This window comes from Haemaphysalis longicornis, unplaced genomic scaffold (genome assembly GCF_048455015.1).
Source record: "Haemaphysalis longicornis isolate Haplotype H1 unplaced genomic scaffold, Haemaphysalis longicornis Haplotype H1 scaffold_10, whole genome shotgun sequence".
Lineage (NCBI taxonomy): Eukaryota > Metazoa > Arthropoda > Arachnida > Ixodida > Ixodidae > Haemaphysalis > Haemaphysalis longicornis.
Window position 1 is genome coordinate 11,384,305 of NW_027526204.1, and position 21,420 is coordinate 11,405,724.

The 21,420-nt window shown below is 45.6% G+C and overlaps 1 protein-coding gene across 7 annotated transcripts in view; it reads left to right on the plus strand.

Annotated features, from left to right (window-relative positions):
* The window catches only part of LOC144158171 (putative protein kinase C delta type homolog), a 493,518-nt gene that overhangs the window by 452,503 nt on the left and 19,595 nt on the right, over nucleotides 1-21,420 (plus strand). For 5 of the 7 annotated variants that reach the window (XM_077688850.1, XM_077688851.1, XM_077688849.1 and 2 more), the window contains 2 exons: nucleotides 12,200-12,388; nucleotides 17,104-17,244. In XM_077688850.1, coding sequence (XP_077544976.1) covers nucleotides 12,200-12,388; nucleotides 17,104-17,244 — 330 coding nt within the window. Of the gene's footprint in view, nucleotides 1-12,199; nucleotides 12,389-17,103; nucleotides 17,245-21,420 lie in introns of those variants that run through there. The other 2 variants (XR_013319963.1, XM_077688848.1) reach the window with 2 other exon arrangements.

A 21,420-nucleotide genomic window follows, 5' to 3' on the forward strand; every position in this document is an offset into this window, starting at 1 on the left:
CACGAAGTTAGCATTCTTTTAGAGCAGCCAAAAACTGGGGCATGGTGTATTTACGTCACTGAAAAGTCTTAAACCCAGGCACATTTGGGCACGCAGGTGCATGGGAGGCTGGTATAAACGAAGCGCGGATTACGCAGGGGCACATCAATAAGCAACCCTTTTGCTTTTTCTTTATGGAACCTCGTACTTTGCTGTACGTTCGATCATTTTAAAGTATTCGTACCCCGCCTGCTACGCTCAAAGGACTGTAGACTGGAACATTTGTCTTCACTTGTTCACATCCGCCAAAAATCAGTGTGAACACCATTGAACAAATTTCATTTCGTTTGATGCCGAATCCTACTTATGGCAAGAAGAGAAAAATACGTGCATTTGCATGCTTTGATGGTTATATAAAACTCACACAAACTGTTGTTTCGCTTCCGACGACATTCATATTTCCCTATTTATTTGCATGAGTGTGCATGCGACTGCGATTGGTGTGCTGTAGGTTGCTCTCTTATACGAAGAAATGGGTGCTATACACGTTGAACATGTTCACTGCTCTTGCCTCCGAGAACCAGTACGCTGGCGAGAACAGAAGCATTTAAAACGGGCAGTACGTGCGCAGAGCTGCAGTTACAAGCACAATAAATACAACAGAAGGAAAGCTGAAACTACGGTTCTATCTTATAAAAAAGAACGTGTGGCTCCATTAATGCCGATCCGACCCATTCCCCAACATCATCACAAACACGAAGCCACCATTACGAGAAAACAGTTGCGCCAGGTAAAGGCGAGGGCAGCCTGACGGGCCTGAGTGAATTGGTTTATAAGCTGCGGCGAAGTATTCTTGCCTCAAAATTTGTCCTAGCCACACAGGCGTAGTAAATAAATAGTGCTTGGGCACGAAACAAGCACTGAGGAGCCGCGCTCGTTCTTTACCCCTACGCGCGAACGGGTAATAACCTCTTTCTGTTATTCACTGCTGCACAACATTACAGTTTACCTAAAAGTTTGAATAGTGAAAAGATCGACATAAATTTCTTCAAAATCTGCTTCCCTAAAAAGAGGTGACTATCCAAAATATTGGGAAAAATATGAAGCATAGAGAGGTTGAACTCTTTGTATGCTTCGCACACATCGTTACGGTGAAATAAAATACAGCAAAAAAGTGTTGAGACGCCTGCCCTATTAGTATTCCAGCCCCGGATTAATTTTTTAGATTGTATTTTAGGCCGCTTGCGTTTGGAGCAATCGCTCACTTTTTGCGCTTGGCGAGCATTAGAGCCGACTGCAAGATCCTGATACCGCCCATGTAAGATGGGCGATATGGTCGGGGTACCTTCATAAAAGAACGGACGGTACAAAATGTTTATTGTTTAAGATAACCCTTTCTGTGCTGGTGTCGTCATTTGATGGCACCGCAGAAAATATCTTCTAGCGACTTTATAACAACATGAAAACTCTGGTTTTCTGAGCAAGGGTTTTTCAGCGGTGCTTCTTGCGATAGAAATCACCATTTTTGCACTTTTGTGTGGCTGGACGATATGAAAAAGAAGCAGCAGCAGTAGACCCAGTGTAGAACGTTGAAGTTGAACTTGTTTATTGTGCAGTTTTCACATGTACAAAATACAAACAGCAGTGGCTGGGTCCTTAGCCTCAGGCTAGTTATGGACCCATTCAAAACATAGAAATTGACATAGGAGACGGTCGGGCCAGGAAACGTTCGGTCGGTCGGGCCAGGAAACCGAAATCCTGGTTTGTCCATAAATCTGTTCATACTTCCACTACCAGCTTAATCTTTTTCCTATAGGCTCAGGGTGTAATAGCGTTTGGGGCAAAAGGAAAATTCTTGTTTTTACCTGTACGGAAGTTCTTCATTGCACAATGACCTAATTAATCGTAATGCCTAGCTGTAAACAATAAATACTTGCCCTGTCGCCATAATTGTCCATTTCTACGCTTCTGAGGTGCAGAGCTGTGCCAAATATGCAGAAACAAAAACTGGTGCTTGAAATAAAAATTCCAGAGCTGTAAGGGTTACGCCTGAACATTAGTTGAAGCTGAATTGGCAGCAGTGTTGGAGTTACTGTGGAAGAGTTCACAACGCGGAGGAGGACAAACGCTGGTAGAACACGGCCAGCGGTTTCCTTTTTCGCTTGGATACCTTGCCGCCTTCCAGAGAATGCAACCGCTAATTGCAGACGTCATCATGTAGCCGATGATGCTGCCGACGCGCAGGACGCCTGTGCCACTAAAAAACGGATTTATGTGGGAAGTTTCATCAAATTAAAAAGTTGTAAGGCTGTTCGTTTGTTTTTTTGCCCCTGTTTACAGGGACCGTGCGCACTAGTAAAAACTAGTGCGCGCGATCGCTGAAAACAGTGGTCAGGGTTCTGAAAAATCAAAATTCGGCGTAAGATGCGTGGACAGAAGCGGAGTGCATAGGTGAAACAGGAAGAAGCAGGTAGGCAAAGTGAATTCAGTTTTTTCCGAACAATCCTTTGAAAAACGGGAGAACGCTATCACATCACATTCACGGACGTCAGAGGTAGGTTGGGCTTAATTTATTGCAATGTCATTCTTTGTCTTCTTCCCACAGCTTGAGGGGGGAGGGTGCGGCGGGAGGTCTGGCCTTCTAAAAAACCGTGTACCCCAGCTTCAACCGGCTTTTTTGCACTCTAGCGGCGAGGCAGAGAGCTGCGCATTGAGCGCATAAAGCGAATCGGTAACAAGGCCCTGACATAAGAGCTTTGCTGACCGTGGAAGACAGATGATTTATGCGCCTTTTCGGCGCAGCTGCTGCATCGCCAGCTACCTCATCTCGCGGAGCGGCAGGAGCTGCAATTGTCCTGCAGCTGAAATTAGCGATTATGCCACTTCTTTTAGGGGGGAAGCACCTCAAGGCCGAGGCTTGTTCGGCGTCCGTGCTCACGGCACAGCATCGTGTTTATTGAATCATCTGTGAAGAAGAGGTTCACAAAAGGTTAACAAGAACAAAGTAAACGGTTCACAAGAGGTTAGAGAGAGAGGGGAAAGAGAGAGAGGGAGACAGAAATGGAGAGGGAGAAAGAGAGCTCCTGGAGAGCCATGCTCCGCATGCGCGACGAGCATTGGATTGGATTGGATTAAATTGAATTGGATTGGGTTTGGGTTGGATTGGATTGGATTTAATTGTATTGAATTGTATTAAATTAGAAATTGCTTAAGCAGCAGTAAGCACTCTCAGGGGTTATTTACTGTCAGAACGATTCCCAGTGCTTTGCCCACTCCTCATGATTCACGTCGTGGGGATGCGTGAATATTTTTTTCAGATCTTGAGCGGGTGATCTAGCGCGCCTTCAACTTAATGCCGATCTCAATAGCACATCTGTGAACATCGCGCCTTATCTATTCCCGACGAACAACCATTCTCTTGTCGAACGTATCTTTCATACAGCTGAAGCTGAACAACATGCTTTCAGTACAGTCGCACTAGTGTGTTTTAGTAGACATACACGTCTCAGAAAAATTTTAGCGGAAGAACCGTTGCGAAGTGTGGGTTAGCGAGAAAATTGTAATAGAATGCCTTTTTGAGTTGAAAAGCTGTTAAAGAATATGTGTTGTTTCACGGCATTATGCGAGATACAGGTTCATTCTTCTTCCGTATCAAACCATTCCGATGTAGTGTGCAACTGTTGTGGTGTCATTGGGAGCAATTACGATGCTGCACTTTCGGTTAAATTGGAACTCAAAGATAACTCCGCAACATGAGAATGAGAGAGGACGCTTCTCTAGATCAAAATCCGCTGTTTTTTACCAAAACGCGAATCTAACTTCCCCGCCACCTTCCGCCGAGGCTAGCTACGCCTGTATGCTCAGTAATGAGAAACAGCACAGCGGAAATGATGCCTGAAGTGGCGCTCGAACACGACGCTGCTAAACGAGTGAGAGAGGTACTGAATCTTGGGTACGAAGTCTGCCATTTTTTGTCAAGCTGTAAGGTCCATTTGAATTTTCTTTATTATCGCCATCCTTCTTCGAAGAAGATCGCAGTGAATTAGATGGTAGTTTTCCCTTTTATTGCACAATTTCATCAGCGGAGCTCAGCAATTTGTAACGCTGTAAAACTGACAATCCCAAATTCCAGCAGCAGAGATGGCCGCACATAGGGCACGCTTTCGTTTTTTAACCTCTGTCTTGTGCATTGCAAGCAGTTTGGTCTGGAATCAACTAAAGCTTACTTATTGATGAACTCAAAGGACATAACTGGTGCACAAAATTTCGCAGTTTTTGAGGGGTCAGCGCTGGAAAGCAGTTGCCAGTTTTTTCCGACAACCAATAATTGAAATTTTAACCCATTCTTTTACAAGGTTTACAACTACCACAGCCAATCAAATTTAGGCGGCAATAGTTTACCATAATATAGTTTGTTCCGACTGTAAAACACCAAACACAGAATGAACAGAGACACAACGTTTATCGTACCTATCTAACATAAAGCTGAGCTACATTTTTACAGATGGGGCCCCACACACTAACACCACAGCTGGGCCCATAGACGTACCGTATTTGTGGGCGAATGAACAGTTTCGACCACCTGGAAGCCTTTCCAATCAAGCAAAACGTAGTAAACAAAGGCGTTCTTGCGTCGTCTCCATCTGAAATTCGGCCTGCGCGGCTGAGGTGCGAACTAATTACGTCAGGCCTGAACCGCGATCTGTTATTCTTTGTACCAGCACGGTGATGGACACCACATATTCCATCATTTATCGCTCGCATTACAAATATTGTGGTTATCACGTTACAGCTGTAAATGCTGCGTTCCTAATCCTAACGCTGCTATTTTTATGAATCAGAGAGATACTTGTGCGCTGTTGGAAAACCTCGCGGTAAAAGGGGGTCCTATGCAAAAGGATGTGGTCACGTGGCCGGCGTGGCGTGGCGAACGCCTTTCTTCACGTCGTGCGTCGGGCGAACGAGCACAAAACCCAAAGCAAGGCGTCTGAGCAGAACACAAAGAAGCATAATCACCAAATAAGGTGTCTGAACCAAACTCCTCTGCACTCACAATGAATTAGGAGAAGATCATTACAAATTGTAGGCATTGGATGAGACGGTTTCACGTTCATTTCGATGTCATTTAGGCTTTCATATCTCGGAAAGGTTCTCATGCCTGATTTTTGGTTGTGTTCAAACGTATCCGCTTGCTCAAGTTAAGTGTTCGTTAAAGGTACCTACTCGTTTTTAGTCTGTCTCTTCAAAGAGAGGCGAGGGGGAGGGCAGTGCTAATAAAGAACGAAGAGTTGAAGAATAGAGAACCATTGAATGCCTCGGTGTTTGGAAATGTACAGATATGCGTAGAGGTTGTAAGATTACGATTGAGGGCTGGTTCGTGACGTTGAGTCGGTTTTCAGCCTTTCCCCAAAACGTGCTTCTGTAACTTCAAATCTGCACCACTCATGTCGAACTGTATCGCTTCAATCAAGGTTTTGCTGAGCACCTAAAGTTTTTGGACCAGCTACTCCTGCCAGAAGTTTCTGAAGTTGATGGAAGTTGTTGGCAGTCGAGAAGCTTCTGTGTTTTTTTACATCACATAAATAAACGCAAGACTAGGAACCATTTACTTTGTTCAGACTCATCGAGTCACCACAAATTTGGTGTAAACCACCAGAGTTTTCTCTGATTGCTGCAATCAGAGAGAACTCTGTGAGTAGTGGGTTTTATTCAAAAAGAAATTGTTCGTCGCGATCATTAGCGTAATATTGTTTTATTTGCCCCCCTAAAGAGGGTCTGTTGATGTTCTGTACGCCTCGTTCCCAACAAGACGAGGGCGTCGAAAACGCAGTGACGCATCCGACTTTAGGATTGCGCAGCATGACATTACACGGAGCGATGGCGTTCAACGGGACGAATGGGAGCTTTCATTGCGAGACCCGCCAAAGTTTCGCGTTGGTTTTCGCTCTCCCTGCATGCAACCTATAACTCGTGGCCAACCTTACAGCGGCGTTCACGCGGGCAGCGTTCCCCCGTTGACAGGAGGACGCGTGCTCCCGCATCACTCTTTTCATCGCGTGCTTGGCGGCTCCCGCAAATAGTCGACCGAGATTCAGACACCACCACACGCTTTATCGCTTCCCGGCTAGTAACGAGAACCGGTCACACGCGCCCTCCTCTAAAAATAGCCGAGGGCAAGTCCCGCTAGCAGCGGGCTTTATCTTCAAGGCCCTTTTTTACGAAACCAGCAGCTGCACGCTGTGCGACCGTAATTATCTGCTTGTTTTGATCTCATGTGCTTCCCTGCGGCACCGCCACCGTCATAGCTTTATATAATACCCAGCGCCCTAGGTTGGCACCCGAGCCTGGTGAACACACTGCAGTGGAGAAAAGGTCTGCAGATAATAAGCCTCTGTTCCTGTGTTAGTATCAGTGCCTTGGTTGGCAACTCATTGGCACATTCTTGCCTTTGGTCACTTGTGACACGTGGAAAGCTTTCGCGTGCTTTCACAATGATCACGCTTTTAACGGGCCTTCTTACCTCCAAGGCGTTCGCTTGGCGACAGCACTGCTCAAGCGGATGAGCGAAGCGCCGTTGCGCATTCGTTCTGAAATCCCCTACACCCCAGCTACTAGAGCGCTCTCTATCTCTGTCGCAATGGGAGTAAGTGTGCACGCGTTGCAAGAGCATTTGGTGCGCCTCAAGCCGGGAGAAGCCTCCGAAGATTTCCCGGAATGATATACAAAACTGTGTCACCTCGAAGAAAGCTTTTCGTTCCCTCTCTCTCTCCGACGCCCCTTTCTCGACCGAACGCATTTAGAGCTGTGTCAGGAGGGTGCCCCGAATAACAGAGAGCACCGACTAGCGTATTCCTTAGCAGCCGCCGAGCCAGCCTTCATGGCGAGTCACTGCCACCCAGCTCACCACTGAATTGGAGCCCTTACCGTAACCAATGACGTTATCCTAGTTCGTTATGGGAAATTTGGCGCACAGGACATTAAACGGCGAACCACATTGTTTGAAAGCAGTCTGTAGAGCATCGGCAAGGTGTCACAGGGTACGCTCCAACTGTGACTACAGATGACGCGCAAAAGAATGGAGAAAGGTCAGGAGAGGACATAACGAGAGCCGATCTGCTGCGCCGTGGTGGAGACCATGTGGTAATAAATCTCCCAGACTTATTCTCGTACTGCCACAGCACTTTAAATGTGCTGCGGGCGTGAAAACGCTCATCAAATTACAATTACAATGCCCACCTCCTTAAATAAACAGGGCTATCGAAGTCATCTCTAACTTACACGTAATATACAAAAGTATTTTTTTCGCTGAAGTTCTGGCTTCTAATTTCAACCCCTAAAAAAGACAGGCGGCTTTCTGGAGAAATGTCGCGGCTGTGGATTGTATACATGCCTTTATGAGATAATCGAAAATGTTCAGAGCGTGAAAAACACTTAAATATGAGGCCTACAAACTATGAAAAGGCATTTGAGTCAGTGCCACTGCTATAGGGTATAAAGCATTTCTGAATCATGTAGTCGACCGACCATTCATCGCATTGTTTCAAGACGTGTACGCAGGTGCGTGGTAACCATGCTTTTTTATCAGAAGATGAATAATTTTCTTATAGAGAAATATGTGAGAGGAGGAGACACAGCATGTCGCAAATTATTTACAGCTTGTCTATAGGGTGGGTTGAAGTTTAATGGCCGAGAATCCGGGGTAGAAATAAATTGGGAATACTTGAACCTCCTAAGGTTTGTAGATGTCATTGTATTCATCAGTCAGACTAGTAAGATCAAACAGCACATGCTTAAAAAATGGTACTGGGAAAGTTTGGTTGCAGGGTTGAAAATAAACACGAAAAAGCAAAAGTTATTTTTTGTAGACGTGCAAGTGGGCGTGTCCTCAATGTAGGGAACGAAATATCGGCTGCAGTTAGGTTTATTATGTATCTTGGGGAGTAATTAGTGTTCATCGAAATCATGAGAAAGGAATAATACGCTGATAGTTATAGGGTTTCTGATCCCTAAGTGTGACCACTACCACGCTCGGCTAGCATTCGATTGACGTGGCTAGATATCTTTAGGAGAGGCCTTCATCCTGCTGTAAAACAAACCAGGCCGATAATGATCATGATGATAATTAGGATGATGATTTTGAGAAATTACTGGGTGTGCTGTATGCGGAAAAATTTTTGACATTCTGACCAGTGAGCTACCTATGTCACTGAATACACACGTTTACGAGCGCTGTGCGCTTTCGGTAAGGACATATGCTGCAGAAAGTTGGGGTCCCACGAAGCACATTGAAAGAAAATGTAGATTGGCCCAAAGGTATTTAGGAAAAAAATGTTGGAGATCAAACTTCAGACAAGAAAACAGAAGCGTGAAGGAATTCTCGTTCAAAAGCGGAAGAACTGGGGTCGGCAGCGTCATCTAATGATAATAACCAGTGGATCTCAAGTTTAACAGAACGGCTACCACCGGGCCATCAACGAAATGATGGCAGACCAAGGGTTCCATGCAGGGATGAAGTAAAAAGACTCCGTGGCAAAGAATGGACTTGGCTATTTCACGAGGGCTGGAGATTCTTGGGAGGTGCGTCCATCCTGCAGTCAGCACAAACAGGCTGCTGCAGATAATGAAGGGAGACGTTGGGTGTACGAATGCACCTGTCTACTCACATACACACTCGCCCGCACACCCGCACCAGGAACCACGCGCTAGAACTGACAGACACACACATGCGCCCAGACGCTCACCCACACCCAGACACAAATACTCAGACGCGCACGCACACACTTGCCCACACACGCACGTACATACACACACGCGCGCGGACGCACGCACGCGCCCACACCCACACGCATACATGCACACACACGCACGCACACACACGCACACACACACACACGCACGCACCCACACACATGCGCACACCCACCATCGACCTTCTAAAATGGATACAAAAAGACCGCCTGTGGCTCCCTTTCCAAGTTTTAGCTGTGTTGTTCAAGTTTAGCTGTATCAAGTTTAGCTGTGAAGCCAGCTAGCGGAGCCCGTCAAGCAGCAAGATCCCAATTTGTGGTTGAACCCGCTGAAAAACAGAATAAATTCGAGGCTCAAAGAGGTAACAAAAACAACGCTCGTGTTTGTCGATTTCTTGCTCCGAGCATTCGCGCCGGTTTTGAAGACGTCGTGTGTACCCAACTAGCGCGACGTCGATAAGTAGTACATCAAGTATTCATTGAGTCTCTCGTGCTAAAAGATTACACTAAAGCATTGGTAGGTGTGCCGGCGTTGTCACCGACACAACTCTTTTGAAGACAATGGGACTGAATAGCGGACGACAAAAAAAAAAAAACACTTAAACCTCCTTGTTTGAGAGCGCGATCCTCGCACGTCGGCAGCGGTGTTCGCCTTGTCGGACGCCCCCGTCCACTTACTGCGCCTCTTCGTTCGCGAAACTGCAGCCAGCCCCATTCTGTCTCCCCGCGTCGTCATTAGGCGAGACACGTCCTTTCATCTTCACTGTCCAACCTTTGTGCCGCCCCGCGTAAAAACCTCACCCCGTGGCGAGAAGCATAGTTGTAACACTGTTGCCGTTTTTCGGTGGTGGGCGACCTCAAACAGCAGCGAACTGCTCAATCACGTCGTTCTTAGACCTTAGTTTTGTTGGGAGGCAGTTACAATGAAGCGCTTTGTGTTCGGAGAATAAAAACACGGCGTATGGAAGAAACAATGACAGTTAAACAAAACACAATACCAGTGCTTAGAAATGGCTGTCTTAACCTCCGTACTTTTTGTCGGATCCGTGATGGTAGGCGCACTTCATTTAGCTCCGCCGCAGCAGCCGGCTCCATTGTGCTCCGACCTTTTCTGTTTTCTAACTGTAACCCTGCCACGACAATATTTTTCAACAGCAGCAACGAAGTTTTTAGTTGCCCGACGACTTGGCCAATAGAATTCTCGGCACTAGTAGAAAATGGTCGGGGTATTTGTTTATGCTTTGTCTAAGCTTTGCTTTTCTATGATGGAATGTAACAGCGGAATGAACGACGAGGGACACAGAAGAAAATTCAAAGATGGGCGCTGACTCGCAACTAGTGTTTTATTGTAAGGGAACACAAATTTATAGCCGACACGTACAATCTGATGTGGTGAAAGCAAACAAAATTTGAAACCTCTGGCAAAACCGCGTGAAAGCCTGATAACCGCTCACAGAGTTATGTGGCATCTAAAAAACTGTTTCCTTCTCATAAAAAGAATGTTCCAGGAAAATACGGGGTAAATGTCCCATTCTCAGCCCCACCCAGGCTGAGGCGTGTTTTCCCGGCCATACACCGAGAGATAGATAACGAACCGCGAAAATCAAAAAGGGGCTGCAGCATCAACCTCAATGAGAAGTTTGTGCCCTGTCGTTCGGGCGTGGTGTACCGGTTGCCTCTCGATTGTGGAAAAGTGTATATTGGGCGATCGCGTAGGTGTGTTAACCCGCGCCTGCGGGAGCATTTGAATAATCGAACAACGGACACCTCTTCCCACTTATCAGCGCACTGCCGAGCATGTGGCTGCGAGCCGTGCTTTGATGAACGCGTCATTTTGTTTACACATAAGGACCAGCTGACACGAGAAGTTGTTGAAGCTTCTCATATGGACAAGAGGCGAGCAGGATGCGTAAGGCAGCCTTCTCTGTCGCTCTGCGAAGAGGAAAAAGCTTTTTTAGGTGGCACCTAACTCTGCGAATGGTTATATAGCCTTTACGCGGTTTTATCAGTGGTTTCAAATTCTGTTTGCTTTCATCGCATCAGATTGTACGTGTCGGCTATAAATTTGTGTTCCTTTTCAATAAAACACTAGTTGCGAGTCAGCGCCCGTCTTGTGATTATTCTTCTGTGTCCCTCGTCGTTCATTTCACTGTTACATTCCATCATGAATAGGTATCAATTAGCCCATCTTTGCATCTTGTTGCAATACCCTTTTCTATGCTCTCGGCAGGAAACACGCGCCAGGCACCAGTCAGAAAAAGGCTGATGTGTAGCAAGGCGCTGCCTAGCTCAAATAAAGCTAGATCAGTGTTTTGTCAAACATGTTTTCCTACACGGGGATATAACAGAGTGATTCGCTTTACTGGCGCCGTGGTGGTAGCTGGGGGAACAGCTGTTACTTGTGTGAACTCCTATTTGTTCGTGTTAAGGTAACTAACAATAACCAAGCATTTGGCTCTTCTGCATGCGTTGGTTCCTGCATGGCTAAAAAAACAGCTGCCTGCTCTTTCAGGCGCATGAATAGAATTATACGTTTCGTATATTCGCATGCTTCGGATGCTATGTTTTGATCCTTTAAGGTTATTTACGTTGAGCATTTCGAGCTGAACCCTACATAAAATCGCTACATTGGTCCAACAAATAGTGGTTGGGCAACTAAATATGTTTTGCATACACAGAAATATTTGTCGCGCTTAATCACGCCCGCACTTCAGTGTTTATTCACCAATTAGTCACCGCCCTTACCGAAGACAATTACTTCAGGTATTCTATGAATAATGGAGCATTGGGGGAGAGCACAAAATAAACGCGAAACAATTTAAAATCCGCGCTCTTAGTTGGAATAACCCTGAAAAGGGATCTGCGCTTTTTTCCCCTTAATACTAGTTCTAAGGATTGCCAGTCATAAGCACATAAAAGTTAAACAAGTTTTTATTATTTCGCCGCTAGAATTCACTTCTGCGCTTTTTTCTGCGCTTTTTAATACATCTTATGTTAAGTGCATCATCTCCCAAAAGGATTGTTTAAGTATCGGATGCTTGCGTGATCGGAGACATATTTTGAAACCAAGCTCACATAAAAAAAGTAACGTGATCGTGTAAGTAATAATAATTTGTAAAAGCGCCAGTTCACAAAATCTGCTGTTCAGGTGGGATCCAAAGCTCGCCGACATGATGCTATGACACCCTGTTTACAATCTCTCAAGTTATCGGAGAACACGACAAACGGCAGGAGTAGTTTTAGTAGAACCTGATTGCCTGATTGCCTTTTCGTTGAGTTACGTGCCTCCGCATGGACGGCAGCGCGGTCAGCCATGAAATAACAATAAGGGTAGCTCGCGAACGCCATTTAGTCTCTAGTCCTATCATGTGGCTCGTGCTGAGGTACAGATAATCATAGCACCAGTTCTGCAGTCAACTTCATTGCTCGAAATGACGCTGTCTATTCCACTTGGCGTGTCCTCCGCATCGCAGATCATCAAGGGTCAGCACTACAACCAGTCAGTGGACTGGTGGTCCTTCGGCATCCTGACGTACGAGATGCTCATAGGACAGTCGCCTTTCAACGGCACCGACGAGGACGAGCTCTTTTGGTCCGTGTGCAACGAGGAGGCCTACTACCCAAGGTTTCTCAGTCGTGAGGCCAAGTCCCTTCTGGTTCTGGTAAGAGCTAGTTTATCTTTTCAGATTCATGTGTTCGGGAGCCAGACTGTCGGATACTCCGAAGCGCATTCATGCTGCCCCGAGGTAGTCAGCTTTCATTGCGCCAGAAGGTAGAGTTATAACAGCTCAGTGCAGCGATGCTCATCATTTTCTTCGAGCCGTGCATCTTCATAGACGAGGAACCTCGCCCTTGTATATTCATGTGCTGTGGCAACCATGGCCAGAACGATGGGTATAAAAAGGAGAAAAAAGCCACGCTCGCCGCGTCTGTCGTCATTCGTTACAGCCCCCTCCTATTTATTCATTCATCTTTGTCAGGTTTTATCACACCACAGTGACTCTTTTTACTTTTAGCGACTACGAAAAGCCGAAACCATTCTACCGTAAAGACGAACGTAACGCGCCGGCTTTAGCCTTTATAGACTGCTATACTCTCATATAGAAGGATAAGCAGCTTCTCTCGATTTCGCAACACGTTAACCGGCTTGCCTGTTCAGAATGGAGTGCACTTCATGTCAATATCGCGTAGTAACGGCAGAGCTTGGTGACCTTGGCGCAACATCTGTAAAATGGGGCTATTGCCCCTCACAGACTGAAAATTAGGGTTACCGTATAAATACAGAAGGGACAAAAACTGATGCAGTTTTCTTTTCAATAAATTGGCAACGCTAGAGCATTGAATTTCTGGTATTGCAGCAAAAAGTAAATTTCTCCTGTCCAACAATAAAATGTGACAGAGATTTCAGTCTTGGAAGGTCGAGCTGCCTCATAGAACGCTACTTTGCAGTAAAAAAATTATTAATTTGAATAGGTAGAACATGTTTAAAAGAATAATCACGAGGCCACCTAGAGGTGTTGCTCCCCGACGAATAATTGCATTATTAGATTGTGCAATTCCTCCTACCCGTTTTTCAAACGAAATAGGCTGTTTTGAGCACGCATTTTGAATGAGCTCTTCAATAAATACTATTAGGGCATACTGTGCGATTTCATCTAAGCAGCTTTCAAACAATAATTACGTAGATTTTGAGCATGTTTCCTGATATACCATTTTCGGAGGCAGTTTGATTCAAATTGTAAATCACATTTTGCGAGAAGCTAGGTTACTATGACCTTTGCGGAACTTTGGTAGCGCTACGGGCTCATTCATTGACTTGTGTAGTGGTTTAAATTAGGCTTATGCCTTTGAGCTGGTGCGGAGGTGTTTGCCTTCGACACCTTTCGTGTGCCAGCTGACTAAAACCAGTTTAGACACACAAAGAGTTTCACGCAGCACATTTTACTCCTATGCATACGCAACCAAACTCCCCAAAACAGCGACTGTGCAACGCCTTGTATCTGTACGAAGAGGCACATTTGGCGGAGTTTCACAGAGCCTCAGCCGCCTGGCCGTCACAGCCCAGAGTTTCCTGCAATAGGAATACCTCGCATGGCACTAGGGCTACCAACAAGACAATGCTAATATAGTGTGGTCCCCATAAGATCTTTTTCTCCTTCTCCTGCACAAACTCGTTAATTGTCGTTTAATACTTTTGCTTTCCTTCACTGCTCCCTTCTTGGCATTGCCCTTAGGCGAATAACTTACATTTGTACTACTATTATGATTAAACGGTCTACCTTCACCCATGAGGCTTTTGTAGAGATAAGGGGCGTTACACTGCTGTGGCTTTTTCAGGCCTTTTGTTTTTGGTCTTGTTTTCTGGGGTATTTTTTATTCGGTCTTCGCCACATGAGCCCGGTTCCTGACGTAGCATTTTGGATTTCGTTGATTCCTTTTACATTATATATTTCCTATGTTAGCTATTTGTTCTGGGTTAGCAAAGATTTATTTCATTCAAGCATTTCTGTTTACCCCATCCATAATAACTAAGTTTCCCAATATCACCAAAAATGTACTTTGTGCAGATGTTTTCCCGATTTTTGGTTGGTTCAGTTTGCTTTTTAAGGGATTTTGTTTAGGGGTTAGGTTACGCATCAATGAGATACTTTTAGTATTGCTCTTTCTAGATTACTGTTTATTTTTATAGCTTTAAAATGTTCTCGACCAATACCCTCTATTTACATTATTGTAGCCAATAATTGTGGTAACATTGTCTAATGCACATTTTCGTGCTAGCGAAGGTCATTGGAGGATTGGTACTTTTTAGGTTTTTTTGTTTCGTTTTCTAGTTTATTGTTTTGGCGTCTTTTCCTTCGTGGTGGGAGGATGATGTATAAAGGAGGCATTTTTCAGTCGTTTAGTTTATTATTTACTTGGTGTTTGTGCTGTTGTAAATTGTATTCGGGAGATATGCATGTTTACAATTAGGATTACGCAGTTATCTTGCCAATTTGTGCAGAATGTGTGCACTTTTGTACAAAAACACGGCGATACAAGGTTGGTACTCTTGGCTGTCCGCAGTCGATGCTTACGTGCTGAAAACAAACGTAAATAAACAACTACACTCGGTAACAATAAACTAATAAAATCACGAATATTGGCCTAATTGGCATGGTCGCGTGACTGAGATAAATTGACACCCCGCAAAATGAAAAAGAATTGCAAACAATCCCAAAAAACCTCGCAGCATGTGAGACTACACAACTGCTCAAAAATACGCGATCGGTGAAGTTAAGACATTTATTGGCACCAGCAGCGTCGATGTACCTTTTCTGCGGAGAAAACTAAAGAACACACAGTGCTTCATCTGATACACCGTCTTTATGACGTTTTGGCTGACATAAAAAGCCCGGGAAAACGACCACAAAGGCTTGCAACTCACAAGAAAGCCCTGACCGTGTAACGTCGCCTGTCTCCATAAAAACACAGGAACATTGAATTTAATACCTTTAACAGCCAGAACATATTCATCGTCAGTTGAAAACAAATTAAAAACACAAGCAAAAATATCTCACACAAAATGAAATGCCACGGAGTACAATTCAAAATCTCCCAACGCAAAAAAAATAGTCGAAGTAGTCCGTTTACCAACTGACAGCAATATTTGGCTATAAAAGCCTGAAAACAGAGTAACGCAGAAGTAGGCGTGCACAGGCAATTCTCAACATTTCTGAACAATTTCTTACATTGAGTACCCACTCGTCGATGAAACTTTCTGTATGACTTAAGAATTTGTTTGTAATTAGTCATTTGACATTATAGCATATATCACTGAGTTTTACTGCTTCAATCTACTTGCGGGCTGGCAGAACCCTCTTTTAAAACGCCACTAAGTAGCATAGACAAATTGGCGCCAATCGGTAGGTTACAGAGCGTGAATACAACTTTAGCAAGAGTGGGTTATTGCAGCAGAAAAGGCCGTAGTGATGAAGAGTTTCGACATCCGAAGCACGTGTCCTACAATGCGGGACATTATAAATTGGGGAGTGATGAAACAAGATGCGTGCAGCTCATAAAAAACGTTTTTACGGAACGAAAACTAAAAGTGGCGACCTTTAAATGCAAAAAATCTCCACCTTGTCACTTTAGCCAAGCGCAGAATTTTTAAGATTCGCATTTCACCTGTAAAACAGGACTGAACAATCTCTCTCGCTTGTTAAGGTGCTTAGCCGTGCTTCAGCTTTTTGTTTCAGTCCACCATTTCTCTTTGGTGCATAGGTGAGGGCAAAGTATTTATTCAGGTGAACACGACAGCTGGTATGCATTTTCAATGCCTACGGTAAATTTAGAACACTAGTTGTGCTCTCGAACACGGGACCAAAGTGGCCGTTATATTTTGAGCCCCGCTAATGTTGAGGTATTTTAGACGTTCCTTTTAGGTAGCAACACACGTATCCTCCGGCTCCCTCTGCTGCATGAAAGACAGACGGCGCATTTCAGGGTGGGCTCGCTTAGGTACGGGAAGATGCCCAGGTAAAGGCGACAGGGAAGTGTTAGCTTTAATTTTGGTAACAGCAGAGCCACATAGGTCAAGCTTTGTCCGTCCGTCCCACCAAAAATCTTCAAACCTAAAGAAAACGTGGTTAAGGAGGTTCCGGGAATCGAACCAGGAACCTTTATTCCATGGAGCGGAGCCGGTAGCCCAACCACTAGGCCATCCCGAAGGCCCAAAGGGTACCGGGTTATCAGCGGTGGGGAACAGTATTATACGCAGCCAATTGAAAAGAAGAAAAAACGCTTCCCGTGGTAGAAATCGGCCTGGGTCACTCGCGTTAAAAAACCGGTGGCCATCCGATTGAGCTATCATCGCAGTGCAGACGCACAGCATTTCCCTGGGTTCGTAGCGCAGCCGTTGGCGTTGGACTTGGCCGCGGGTTCTAGCGCGTGCTAGTGCGGTTTACTTTGGGAGAGGTGGCAAAGCCTGCGAACGAGGCGACCCGGGCCTGCCAATCGTGGAGAACGAACTACAGCGGCAAGTTCGGAAATAAATGTGTGGTGCAACAGCCGGGTCTCCGACGAAGGGAGAGTGACCACCATCTCTGCTGTTTCTCCAGCCTAGCACCACTAGCGCAAGCTGCGCCAATTTTTTTGAAAAGCAGACCACTCGTTTTTTTTTTAAACGGAAGGGGCAAAAGCTTTGAAAGGTATCATGTTTATACAGAAGCAAAAGAAAGCCGCGTTTGCCGTTCTTTCGACTTTGTATATGACACAAGCCCGGCTATAACTGTACCAGAAATTTTGCAGAACACTAACGCTCAGCCATTACCCGTGAGAATAAGGGATGTCCTGAAATTCCTCTACTGGGTGGATAGAGTGCATCGCCTGTTCTGCGCAGCTGCTGGATAAAAACGCCGAGACACGCCTGGGCATGCCCGGCTGCTCGGCGGGTGACGTGTGCGACCAGCCCTTCTTCAGGCCCATCCAGTGGGACAAACTCGAACGGAAGGAGGTCGAGCCACCGTTCAAGCCAAAGCTGGTGAGTCTTGTGACTTGGTGTGTGACCTCGTGCCAAGAGTGGTTTGTAGGGGCTGCGGAGGTCCCGTTACTTCACATAAGTAATTTCGAATGCAAGTAAGCCACACCAGGAATACCATGTCAGGTACAAGCACCCTTTGTTAGCGCAACAGTACGGTTTGATCACGCATTCAAGCAGACATAGCGTATTTGCTGAGATGTCTATATTGTATCTGTCATGAGCATCCATGTCTACAGAAGATGTCTATCCATGAGACATATCCATGAGGTCTATATTGTGTCATGAGCATCCACTGCCGAGGACGATGAAGGTGGGTGCTGCGGAGGCTTTGCTCCAGCTGTAATGACAGAATTGTAAATATATTGCATCGCGGACATCCTGTAAATGCATCGCTTCACCATCACCAGTGGTTCGTCTTATCCTTCTCCAGCCCCCGCGTTACAACACTGTGTGCCTGTATTGTGCCTAAAAACTTGCGGGAAATGGAAGAACCAGTAGAGCAAGCGCACAGGAAAAGTTTCAGCAAAATGGAAAACTTGCCCTGAATACTTTCGCCCGGACCAGCTGAGTTGACGCTCGCCAGATTTGTGGAATAAGAAAGACGTAGCAAGAGATTTCTTGGCTGGCTAACAGATGGAAGATTGCAAATGGCCATACAAAAGGGACAGGGGCGAAGCCAGGAAAAGATAGTGATCCTACTTTAAATTTAATGGTGGACAATAGTCAATTAATATCAGTACTCCACAGCGGCTCATCATTGATAAAAACCATTTTTTAGTAGCCTGATTCCATCTGAACAGTGAAACCAGCACAGGTGTCTGGCTTTAAAATACGGCTATCACGAAAACCGCTGTGCCCAGACATGAGTGCTTAACCACACCGTTTGCTGCAAGCAGTGCATGTTTAATGAAAAAGTGGAGTAATTCTTCTTAGTTAATATTAGACACATCGCAGAGTAAATTAAAAAGAATGGCTGCTTGACAAGCGACCTGAAAAAAGAATTCAGGGAAGCTTGACCTCACGCACAAGAATTAAATGGCGAATCTGTTGTAAATGAGCATTGCCAGACACATAGTTCAGTTTCAGTATCGTCGTTTATTTGTATAGTTGCAATGCAAGTCATCGTCGCCATATGCATCGAACAGGTCGTCGTCTCGTTCAAGCCTGGTGGTCCAAACCAAGTCATCCTGAGCATTGCAGACGTCCACCAACTCAACTGGCGAAGCTTGCCCTAAGTAGCGCGAGGCTGGAACCACAGAGAATAAGCAGGATTTCTTTATACGTGAGCACTAGAAGAGACATCACATCACCACGCATTTGTTCAAGCTTGAAATTGTTTATTTACATGTTCCGTCATTGCCTTGCACTGTGCTTTATCAGTCACCATCATAAGCATCGATAACGTCGTGTTCATCATGCCAAGCATTTCATGTGCGGCGGCGCTTGAAGACAGCGCTGACGGTTTTTCTCTTTTTGTTTTTGTTAAACCTACTGCGCGAGCCAGAGACTCGGCGGCCGCCGAGAGGCATGTGCTCATGAGTATTGGGCATCTTCTCGGTCCTCGTGGTTCTGGCCAGCTTTTTTTTGTTCTAGAGCCACTGAACCTGACGGGAACGCTCGGTGGTCCGCTATTTCATGGTATTTCTTCCTTCAACACCGACCTTTAGGCTTGTACGACAGCTCCGGTGTTAGTAAGTTTAGTCACAAGTAATGTTAACTGTCCGAATAGTAAGAAAAAGTGGCTTTTCAGAAGAGGCCCTACGTACACCGGGCGGTGACCAAGGCTGGTTGTGTATCAACGGCAGTACGCAGATCGCTGTGATACTAGACGCGTAGATCTTATTTAGCGGCAGCTGGGGGCAGGGAAAACCACGTGATGTATTGATGTCGCAAAAACAAAGCTACCAAGTTGGCAACTTCAAGGCACGACCAGAGTTAAAGGGACTCTGCAACACTTCCGATAAGGGCTTTCACTCTATTTTTGGCGTCTGGAAGCACTGCGAAAGCCATAGGTATCGCCTACCTATGGCTTCCTTCACAGTATCGCCTACATGGACCGGCACTGCGTACTTTGCTTTTGTGGCTTTCTTTTTAAAGTGGCCATCGCATTCGTTCATTGCTGCAGCTGAAGAAAGGCCGACCAACAGCCGCTGCATCCGTATAATGGCGTAATTCCAGCGGTCGAAGTACGCTAACATCGAGACAGAAAGAAAAATCTTTTGAACGAGTCAATAAGTTATCTGATGGATCCAGAGCAGTAATTTTTGGCCCAGCTACTTTGCGACTCCCTAATCTAAGTACTGGATGTGTTGGTTGACTGCGTTCTGCAAGCAATTAAGATTTCGGAAAAAGTTAAAAAAAAGCGTCCCAGGTTTCTGTAACGAATTTACGTGTTTTGCTTCACGTTTTGTTGTGCAGCATAATGCTTTTCACCAATTAAAAATTATGATTGCAAGCAATTCCCTAACACTATACTCGATGAGGTGCGAGACGGCATAACCTTTGCGGAAACTTAAACATGTGTTTCCTTAGCGGGCCCAAATGCATGTGGTTGTGCTTTTGTTGATTATCCACAAACATTCTCTGGCGCTTGAAGTGCCTGCTCTGTGTAAAAGAGAATCAGGTCCGAGAAGTGCATGCGAGAAAGATCACAGCAGGTCGAGAAAAGGGCAAAAAAGCTTCGCAAAAAAAAACAGACGTTTTAGACGCAGCCGGAATTCCGTCGGCCATGAACGCATCACGAAACGAAGCAGTACAAATAACGCAGGTTAGGGCCCTTCGAAGATTCCTACAGACTGAATGTGCCGCAAATTTCAAGCGCACCTGGAAGTTATCTATAGGACAAAGGAAAATGTGGCAATGAAAGACATGCCTTCCACACTAGGGAACAACTTAAGAAGGGCAACGGGAGTTGCCGCTGTGCCTCATCACCGCAGCCTGATGTTACTCCGCGCGGCGCGAGTAGTGCGTGACGGGGAATATTTTGAACATAGCTCGAGCCGCTTCCTCAGTTTTCTGGACTTCAGATGACTAAAAGTTACTGCAGCGACGACAAACGAACTACGTTATAACAAGCAGGTGATATCACGCATCTCCTTTCAAAACGCGCGCGCCCGTTGATATCCGCGTCCCGTCACTTAGACGAAGTGATACTGTACAGGAGCTATTATTAACTTGCTCCCGAGTATACTGCGCTTTCTAACAAAGACGGACAAAACAACACGGAAAGAAAGTTTCAGGGAGTACCTCTTACCGGCGGCTCAATTGGGGTCAACCCCACAGCCCGCGAGGATCCTTCATACATTTGCTTCCCCTCCGGCCCCACTCTCAAACACTGGGTTGCATGCAGGTGGGCTTCTTCCGAGCTCGGCAATAACCCCAGTGCCCTTCGCTTGTTTTTACTTTTCCTCTAACCACAACTGCTAATACAACACGCAGAAATAATCGCTGGGCGCACGTGAGCCGGCGCTATTAGTTGACAGCTCTGCCGGAAGAAACCCGATTGCTTAGTGGCTAACAGCTTTTTTTTCTGAAGCACGAAAGTTGGCATGACTCCAGAAGGTTTCTGTAAGGCGCCAGCCGTAGTTCGTTCAACAGTGAGGGCTTTCCGCTCAGTTTTCGACACAGTTTGACAGCACGACAAATGGCCTTATTAGCTTCCTCCCATGCGCAAGGCTGCGCTCTTGCACAGGGAATGTCAAACAAAAATAATTGCCTGTCACCCGTGTACCTCGGAATGAAGTTGTAAACGCGTGCGCAGTTTCTTCTGCACGAAATTTTTGCTAAGTTCAGAGGAAAGCTGCTAGTAACGCATGCCAGCCGGCAGTAGAGAAATTAAGAAACAAGACTGGTTTTTCTTAGTATTTGTGGCGATAGAATTATGCAAAATTTTGAGAATTGGCTTCTACGCGAAAGCAGTGTTCGGCAACTTTGTTCGTTCACAAATCTTTCGTTTCCCCAGTGGTATGTTGTGTGTAAACCCTATTTTCTTATTTTTGAGGTAATCACTTAGTGTGACGGATAGATAAATCTTCGTGATTCTTTTACTTAACTTCAAGTGTGTTTTTATGGCCAGATTTCGCTATTCGTAGCTATATTACTCGACGTTATGTCGCTCTCATGTTGCGTTAGGCTATATCGGGGGTAATTCGGGGTCTGTTTGCGGCGTTATTATTT